General features: G+C 52.9%; 1 protein-coding gene across 1 annotated transcript; it reads right to left on the bottom strand.

Moving 5' to 3' along the window:
• Positions 1 to 3,132: 3,132 nt before the first annotated feature.
• On the bottom strand, positions 3,133 to 7,864 carry VOLCADRAFT_127358 (pathogenesis-related protein 1-like protein; the record flags this gene model as incomplete). Its single annotated transcript, XM_002945724.1, is given in 7 exon segments — positions 3,133 to 3,242; positions 3,760 to 3,907; positions 4,267 to 4,306; positions 4,865 to 4,942; positions 5,442 to 5,564; positions 6,406 to 6,674; positions 6,689 to 7,864. The coding sequence occupies 7 exon segments, from the start codon at positions 7,862 to 7,864 to the stop codon at positions 3,133 to 3,135; spliced, it is 1,944 nt and encodes a 647-aa protein (XP_002945770.1).
• Between the last annotated feature and the right edge of the window lie 2,201 nt (positions 7,865 to 10,065).

The following is a 10,065-nucleotide window of genomic DNA, read 5'->3' as shown; positions in this document are numbered from 1 at the left end:
GCAGACCGCGGGCAGTGATCAGGAACCTGGAGGGCGCCTTGTCACGACATTTTAGCGTCATGTTCATTTTACCGTCTTTTATAATCGTCTTTTATAGTCTGCCGTACGCACGTGCACGTGCGAACAAAACACGTGTTTTGTTCGGTGCTACAGTCGTATGACACGACAGCCTGCAGTTTCAAGTGATTCTTAATGTTGACTAAAGAAGGGCCTATAGTCCTCGTGGTACCGATTGAGAGATGTGAGCAGGTTGTAGTAGGCCATTGGGCAATGCTTTGTGTAGGATAATATGAACCCGCTATGAAGCTGGTAATCGCTGTTTAATGCGTAAGAGTTTGGTCGGTTAACGTCCTGATAATATCTATGTTATTGCCCCATTACCGGGGACATTCTTGTAACTGGCCGCCTGATAAAGGACCTGGTAAACACCCGATAATGCTGCCTGATTACCGGGTAACTTGTAACTGGCCGCCCGATAAACGACCCTGGTAAACCACCCTGGTAATGGAGCCTGATTACGGGTAACTGGCCGATTAACGACCCTAGCCCGTTAACAGCCCAGTAACCTTATAGCCTGGTAATCGAGGCCGGTTACCAGGCGTTCCCATTATCGGGCCAATAACATGCGGTAGGGTATGTGCCGAAGCGTCTTGTGAACGTCGCTCGCCGTCAGCAGTACGTACGCACTACTGCTGTCTACGCTATCTACGGGTAATATTACCGATTGGTAGGATTTATAAATTATCGCCTTTATTTTACCGATCTTTTTATGCCATATATAGGGCTATAGCTAGCTATAGGGCTAGCTAGCTATACATATATGCAATTATATACTTATATCGCCGATATCGCCAATATCACCAACCCGCCTTTATCGCATCGCGTCTCATTTAGGCGTGTTTTAAGATTACAAGTTTCCTTGCTTGGGGGGCCTATAGCAGGCTACTTCGCACTTGAGTAGTGGGCCGCTGGGGCATGCATGCCTCCCATGCAGAGTCTCTCAGGCTTCCGGGTGATGACCTATATCGTGTAGTAGCTGGTGCACAGTACGGCACACATATCAGCCACAAATACGCGCAAAGCGCTCGACCAGCATCTCGAGAGGCTTTCTCAGCCGCCAGCTATTACATATTTTGCTGCTGTGGTGAAGGTGTGTGTTCTCATCTCATCAGGACAGATTCCCGGTGCAGTACTGTGCAGGGTCCGTTGTGGCCCGATGGCCCTCTACTACCCTGCTGGGGTATCTGGGGCTCGCTGTAATAACTACTTACTACTACCTTACCTGTTTACCTAGTCGCTCGCACTCCCAGTGGGACACGACTTTTGAATCGCACGCTTGCCTAATTGGCACCGAAACCTACCTACCGAACGATGTGAAACACCAGTAGACTAAGTTTCCGCCTTCCAAAAATGCATCGTATTGTAAAATCTTCATACTTGCCAGCATGCTTAGAAGTTACGGCCCTTGTCTATTAACATTGCATACGACGATTTGCCTGAAATTTCAGGGAATGTTATTTCAGGCTTTTAAAAGCCTGAAATAAAGAGACAAAACGTCTCCCGCTGCAAGCATTTCAATGCTTTATTAAATGGTTTGAGGTTTTCGTTAAAGGCCGGCTGCGGAAGGATGGTCGATGCGCTCCCCGCCACACGCAAGCACCTGCGTTTCAGAGAAGGGTAACTTGCTTCGCTCGCACATGGCCCCAGCAGCCATGGCGTTGGCGCCACGCGTGGCGAGCACCTACACTGGCGTCCACCTGGGTCCGCCTGGGTGTGCCCACATCCACAGCGGCAGCAGGCACCACTAAACATGCCATGCACGCCTGCTTAGGGAGATGAGATACCCGCCCGCAAGGGGCATCAGGCCGCCAAAAGTTAAAACATCAGAGGACACTTTTGGGTATCATGCACCGGCATGCGGACCGCCGATGAGTGATGAAAATCCAGCAGCCACAACCCGGTGTTGGGTCTCCGCTTTCGTTTACAGGAGTCTGTTTCCAGGGTTAGTCTGTTTCAGGGTGGTAATTGAACACAGCCTGCAGGGTCTATCTGCCCAGCACACCGGCGCGTGCGCGCAAAGCTTCGATCAGCACTTTCCCTGAACAACTCGGAATGTATGTATGTTACTGCGCCATGGCGGCGTGCAATGGTGCACTCGGTCCATGTAGTGGCTTGCGTGTCATCAGCCATCAGCTAGCCAGCCTGACACCTAGCCAGCACCAACATAGCACGAACATAGAGTATAGAGTCATTTCAACAGCCGTGCGTATTGTGATGTACATCTATTAGTGAGGTCGGTACGGCGGGCGAGCTGGTTGCGCCATGTCGCGCTCCCTCCGCTTCTGCGAGTTCGCCAAGGGAGCTTGCTTGGTAAGCGTCTACCCTGAGCTCTGACAACGGTATGATCAACTAGACCAGGAATTTTGAGCGGCTCGCCAAAACTAAGACCTTAACAACGCAGCAGCAGCCCACCAAAACGTGCTCTTGATTCATGCATGCGCCAATGTTTACGTGAGAGCCATGAAGTAACTAGTAAGGCAACCTCGATGTAAATTAATGGCTTCCGCAAAATCGGTGTCGCAAGCAGCTTCCTCATCACATGTGCATGCGAGCTGTACGCACGAGGCGATGTCCAAATGCGCAACGAACCAGGCCAAATACGAGGTACGAAAGGTAAATTGTGACCGTCAAAACCAGTCAACCTCCAACAAATGTCCCCAACCCGGGCCGATAGAGGCCGGACAACTACCTGTAACCGACAAACCGCTTCGGTCAACTTGTTTTGCTATGTCAGAATCCGTAGCCGGAGCAGTTTTCAGCTTCCGTGCGAACGGTATGTAAGCCGCCAAACAACGTATTAAAGGGAACAGGGCAGTCACAGCAGTCACAGCGTTAGGTACAGCAAGTAAAACTAAGCAAACCACTTTCAGCTCTGAGAGAGCAAATCAAATTCAAACTGATTTTAGTGCATTCTTATTAGCATTATATGATAATCTTGTGTCAGCACTATGCGCTCCGCCAGGTTCAAATGATAGCCGCCAATTTCGCCAAGAATTCGTTATGAGCATCTTGCAGTGAGGTAAGCAAATTATTCGCAGCAATCTATGATAGCAGCGGGACCTGAGAAAATAATCAGCTTCGTATAGCCCCTCGTCCGTCCTCCTGCTGCGTGACACCCATCCACGGTCGGCGTCCCTCGACCTTGGGCAGTACGTTGTGGGTGAACTGGTCGGCATAATTCCCTGTAAAGAAAACAAATACACACGCACGCACAACGACAAATTAGGTGACAAGCGCAACGGAGAAGAGGCTTAGCCTTAGCTCGCACATCACCTTTGGTTTTTTCCTTGGGGTCTGGGGCTCGCTGTAATACCTACTACACATATGAGGATGCCGGAGAGAACCCACACACCAGAGACCCGTACTTCCATGGTACGTTTGAGAGAGTTGTGGTATGGAGAGGATTGTTAGTGCGCCCAGTCATCCTAGGGCCTCGAACCAAAAACCTTTGCCGTTGCCGTTGCCTGGTTTGGCTTCAACGCGTGGATTACACATGCAATAGTAAACGACAGTCAGGTATATGGCAGCGGGTGCGACACCCCCGTCGTCCAGCACATTTGTTGCTCCCATGAATTCCAGGCCAGTTGCAAAACATGTGCATAGTAGTAAGCATGCACGCTAAGGTTGCGCTTATCAACACCGTACAGTCAAATTACGGCACTACTCCCGTAATACAGGGGCTAACGAGTCCCTTCATACCTGGCAGCCAATACATACAGACGTACAGCTTGCCGAACCACTGGCCGCCCAGGTACGACACCCCGTTGGGGCACACACCGATGGCGCAGCCCACAAGGGTGGTCCGCGCCCACACGAGCTGAGTGAACTGGCCCGTGGCTGAAGAGAACTACGGCAGAAGATATCAAGGGTGACGACAGGCAGGTAGGTAGGTAGGTAGGTAGGTAGGTAGGTAGGTAGGTAAGTAGGCAGGTAGGTGGGTAGTAGGTATAGAGGAGTAAGGGAACAACACACGAACTTGACGGAGGTGGTTGAGCCTCCACCACCTGTAGGTCGCTCGGGCCTTTCAAGAACCCGGCTCCGAAAAACCATAAACCGCCAAGTATGTGTAGGCCCCCCCCTGCACATAAACTCGCTGAGACCCTTCGCCCTTCAATGTCTGCATATCAAAATGTCCTGCCCTGGAATTAAGCTTCCTGGACACCGCCCTGGAATCCGACTAATGACAGGATTTCAAAAAATACTCACTCCCGGGTTGTTGAAGTCGTACTCTCCGGACTCAGCATACCTGCGGCCATGTGCACACACACACACACACACACACACACACCGGATCAGGCTGGGAATGGAGAGGAGTCTTGTTCGTGCTTCAGTGCACAAACTCGTGTGACGGAGGCCTGGACTCGTGCGGGTGTGACGCCTCTCATCCCCCGGGGGGAGGGGGAGAGAGCGGAACTAGCAGAACTGCGGCTCTCGGCTGCTTAGGAGGGGACAGAGGCCCCCTCACTCCCCTCTCCCGTCCGCGGGAGAGAGCTTGGGCGGTCTTTCCGTTGGGGCTGGGCAGCAGTCCCTGGCCAGTGTCTCCGGCCAGGTACTAGTAACGTTCACATACACACATATAAAACAAATATAAAATATAAGCACATATACACACACACGCACACACACGCGCACAGACACTCGTACACGTACACATACATACACACACTACATACATACTCATACATACACACACACACATGGAACTTCCGGAGTAGTCCCAAAGCAGTGAGCTAAGACGGTTCAGGTTCCCAGTTGCATTAACTTTGTGGCAACAAAGGAAACGCAAATCAATATCCGTACTCACCACCCATCGATGGTGGCGATAATGTTCTCTTGGCCGAACGCCAGATTTTCGCCGTACAATGACCCGCTGTGCTTGAACCTGCGTCATGGAAAGGGCCCAAAAGGGACGATATGTTATACACTTGTCAGGTTACCTCCCCAGTCTCCTCTTAGCCGCACTGGGTTAGGTAGGTTTCGGAAGTAGCGGATGGTGAAGCTGTTCACAGGAACCCCCCTCGTACTTACAACTCTATTGTAACCCTAGTGAGTCACCCTAGTGCGATGATGATAGTAATGCTATTCCCGCCGAGAAGCCTTTAACACCCGCGGTAGCTCCTGGGGGGGGCTCCGAAGGGGAGGAAAAGGAATCCCGCCGAACGCGTCTGCTGCAACAGGTATAACAGGAATCTATTCGACGTATTTAGCAACTCGCAACTCTTTGTCCATTCCACCAGGGTTGGACAGGACCTTCCTGAAATGGTCGGGTTGGAATGATTCCACCATTTGAGCCATTTGCTGTTTTCATGGATGGAATCAGAAGCTGTCCGTATTATATCCGACTAAAGTAGCCATACCAGGGTACCCATCCCGAAACCCACTGGCAGTTATCCGCCCACTCTTGGGCAGCCGACTGTAGCCTTGAGCTCCAGGCCAGGGCCGGCGCCTGGTGCCATGATCGATACTGGTTATGGCGGGCTAGCGTGGCCTGTACATCCACGTACCTGCAGGACATGGCGTGCAGTACATACATTCGTACGACAGCTGTACAAACAGGGATATGGTGAGGAGCCCCGAGGCTCGGAGGCTTCTAATTAAGGTCCCATATCGATGTGCATTCCTTTTGCTTTTCCAAACTGGGTGCGGTACATGGCTGTCTGTTGGATGTGCATTCCGGCCCCAAGTAAATGCATCGCATTGTGTGATATACGTGTGAAACGCGCGCGTGTACTGTTCTGTCTCTATCTCAAGATTATAACGGAGGTGCAAACGCTACTTTACCGCTGGGGCATTGAAAGAAAGAAAGAAAGAAAGAAAGGAAGGAAGAAGAAGAAGGAAAGGGCACTGCACCGTTAATATCCGTAAACCAAGAAGTTGCTGCTGTTTAAGTTCGCCAGCGGATCTAAGCTTCGTCTTTAATTCCTAAACTTAGAAACGTAGACGACCGCCAACGGTATTTGGGGAGAACATGGCCCGCCGTTGCAACTACCAAGGACTTCAACTGCTGTGGCTGCTGCTGTGGCTGCTGCCCAGCAGCTAGCATGTCCTGCGGGGAACAACACCAAACCGCGAAAACCCTGCGTACCCTCCTCCCCTTCCCCCGTGATTAAACGCTGCATGACGATATCGACATGATATAGAGGTGCAGGACAGCCGTTATGGCAGGTTGGAACGTGCACATACAGACACACAGCACTTGTAAATCATCTTCACAAGGTAGTCCTCCCAGGCGCATCTCCTCAAGCTCCCAAACCATATATCATCGCAACCCATAGCGCACGTTTCAGTTATCGCATGTGGATATCGCACATAGATATAACCGTAAGACCACAACCCAGGCCTCACCATGGGCTGGACGGGTCGCTTGGATTATTGGTAGTCGTTGAAAGGGTTAGGGGAGCTGGGGGGAATGTTTCGTTTTGGGACATCTGCCGTCTAAAGGTAGTCTTAGGAGGCGGCGGCTTCATGACGGCATTACTTCTTGGGAGGGTAGAGGGAGGGGGGTTGGGAGATGGTGGTTTTGGGGGAGGCGGCTTGGAAATTCGCCGGCGAGGTTGTGGTGGCGGTGGCGGCGGTGGTGGCGGTGGCGGCGGCGGCGGCGGCGGTGGTGGTGGTGACGATGTAATATTGGCGGTGGCGGCGGTGGTGGTGGTGGTGGCGGTGGTGGTGGTGGTGGCTGTAATGGTGGCGGTGGTGGTGGCCGCGGCGGTGGTGATCTCTGTTTCGGTGGTGGCGGTGACGGTGGCGGCCGTGGCGGTGGTGGTGAAGGTGGACGAGGAGATGGCGGTCGCGGAGATGGAGGCCGAGGGGAGGGCGGCTTAGGCGAAGGTGGCCGTGGGGAAGGCGGCTTAGGTGAAGGTGGCGGCGGAGGTCGCGGTGGGGGCGGCGGCGGCGGTGGGGGCGGTGGAGGCGGCGGGAGCGGTGATGGCGGCGGCCGCGGTGGGGGCGATGGTGGACGTGGTGGTGGTGGTGGTGGCCGCTTTTTCGGCGGTAGCGGTGGCGGCAGCGGCGGCTGTGGCGGTGGCGGCCGCGGCGGTGGTGAGGGGGGACGTGGGGATGGCGGAGACCTCTTGGGTGGCGGCGGCGACCGAGGCCGTGGTGGCGGTGGCGGCGGCGGTGGCGGCGGTGGTGGCGGCGGCAGTGATGGTGGCGGCGGTGATGGTGGCGGTCGGCGTGGCCTTGGCGGCGGTCTTGGAGTTGGTGATGGTGGTTTTTGTGGCGGTGGTGGCGGCGGCCGCGGCGGGCGAGGCGACGGTGGTGGTGATGGCGGCGGCGGCCGCGGCGGGCGAGGCGATGGTGGCGAAGGCGGAGGGCTGGGGCTGGGTGGCGGCGGCGGCGGCGGTGGCGGCGGCGGGGGAAACAAGGCCACGATGCCGATGCAGACGGTGCACCCCGCAGGAATTCGCTGCTGGCAATAGATTCCCGGGTTGTACCTCAGGATGTCTTCAAGCGTCATCGTAAAGCTCCAGGCAAGGTTTTCGCAAAAGATTGGTTTGGTGGTGTTGAAGAAGCGCTTGCAGCCTCGTATGGGAGTAGGGCAAAAAGAAGCCACCTGAAGGGCGCGCTCCATCGCGCGCGACGCGCCCTGCTCTCCCAACAATTCCTCTCCCGGCTGCTGCAGCAGCGATGCGTGTGAAGGAACAGGCGACAGCAGAAGCTGAGGCAGCAGGGCCGACAGGAGGAGCGCTAATGGAGACGCAATGACACGGCGGATGCGCGACTGCTGCTGTCGGGGCCGCTGCTGCTGCGGCAACGGTGACCGCGCTGCCGCCGCTGCGCCGTATTGTAATAAGACGCCGTGCATTTCGAGTGCCTGTTAGTATGTTGCCGCAAGGCGTTGTCGGGTTAGCTGCAGTCTTGCAGGTCCACCAGCCCGTGCAAAATGTGAGCCTAATGCCAAAGACAGGAGTCCTGTAAGTTCTGCCAAAGCAGGTTAATGGTGTCGTTGTTAACGTAGATGATTATGTTGAGTACAATGGTTTATGTAAGCTGTTCCCCGAGGTAAGCGAACTTTTCGGACTGAGAACGGCGATGGCGATGCCACTGGCGCGCGTCAGCCAGCACACGAACGCAGAGAAGACGCGTCAGCTGCGGTAAGGACGAGAAATATTGGGACGAAGCTGACTCAGCGCTTGTAAACAGAATGGTTTGCGCATGGAGTGGCGAGGGATGCTTGCAGCAGCAGAGATGCCAAGTTACAGCTTGGCGACAGGGATAAGACACTAGCTTGCCTTACCCAGTAATCCAGAGACTATATTTAACGTTATGGCGACATGCAATTTATAATGCCAGCAATGAGCTCCCGCCCTCCGCTGGAGCTGAAGGGCCCTTATGCATCAGTTAAATAGTTCTGGAGCACAAATTAAATGCATCTTGAGCAATACTGCAACACATAACCTTCATTGTACAGAAGACTGTGCATCCGTATCTTTCCAGCCAGGTAGGAGCAGTGTAGTACCGGTAAGTTGGGATTATACCGAAATTGCATCTGGATGAAATCTACAGTTCTAAAATGCTTAAGAGGTTGAGGACGAATGATTACTGCTCCCCACAACGATACGATGAAGGTAAAGCATTCGCACTCAGAGCTAATCCACCAGCGACATCAACAAAGAAATTGCCATCAAAATATTGTAACTCCCATTATATTTTTCTCCATCGAGGAAAGCACCGCTTGGAACTCTGAATGGTCAACTACCCTTTCCGATAGTGGGTAACATAACATAGCGCGTTCAGCGCTTTGTCCCGCAGGAGGCACGGTTCCATCTGATTGATAGTATACTCGCAATTATCCCTTTTCCCTCAGTGTCTTTCTTGGAGAAGTACCATAAGTCAGAAAATGGTTGTGTTGCTGGTTACTAGACTCCCTCCGGGAGGCCAAGACCTGCATCAATAAATTCACAACCTATCTCTGATTATCCCAGCCACTTGGATTCAGCATGGCCGGCGTCAATAGTTTCGAGCGCACGACCCTTAAAAGGCAATAGATTGGCGCCTGTAAATCATAGTTGGAATTTCAGAGATTTTACTGTTATGAATAATTTCACTTTTCCTACCATTTTCCTTCTTCAGAGAAGTTGGTCATTTTGGCGTGCTCGTCGTTCGACATTGTACGGCGGAGTTTGGCGATGCCTTTAGTCTGCACGCCGGGTCGGGCTCAATATTATGTTACCCTTACATCATTGCAGATCAACACACTATAATAATCATTACACCTTTTATCGCATGCTGGTGTAGATAAGCACATACATAGCCACATCTCCTTAACTAATTACCTAACTAACCGATGCAAAATCCATCCGCTCGCTGACGGGTAGGTTAATGCAAGCTACCAGAAGCTATCGGAGGTTATGAAAGGCCATGACATACCGGAGTACGTATCGGAAACTACCGGAGGTTGCGTAGCCCAGTTAGGGCAGCGGTGGTATTACTGTGTATGTCTTCTTGTTTGCACGGTCCTCTCCGTCAACTGCAGGTCATGTACATATGCTCGTACAGTAATTGTGCATTATGGAGTCATCGGCGGCTCATGCATGCATCTATTTTAAATTTTGCACACCCCAGTCCACTTCCTTTTGTGCACTCCACTTCCTACTGAGCTTCCAACTCGGGCAAGGTAGCTGGGGATGTGTTATATCACAACTTCGGAAAAGTACCGATCGGCGGATGCAGATTCCGTGATGATAAGCCCTCCAGGATACTATAAGGGACTAGACGGAGGGATCACCCTCGGGAACTGCTTCCTTGTGGATGGCGCCTCTGCAGCCCTGTCATGTTCGTACACATCTGGACGGGCAGCAGAACCGGATAGGTTAGCCGTTCCGTGATAATTGCGATCGATCCACCAAAGCGATACATAGCAGCAAGTCATTATTACAAACATACAGAGTGAACCCCGCCTCGGATCCATTGTTGTCAGACAAACGCTGGTAAAGTATTGCAAACCTGAAAGGGTTCACGACACGACACGAGGCTCAACACGAGGACATCCACGGTGCTTTGAAC

This window comes from Volvox carteri, assembly GCF_000143455.1.
Source record: "Volvox carteri f. nagariensis unplaced genomic scaffold VOLCAscaffold_1, whole genome shotgun sequence".
Taxonomy (NCBI): domain Eukaryota; kingdom Viridiplantae; phylum Chlorophyta; class Chlorophyceae; order Chlamydomonadales; family Volvocaceae; genus Volvox; species Volvox carteri.
Note: the sequence above shows the minus strand (reverse complement) of the source record. Positions and strands in the feature narration are given on the sequence as shown.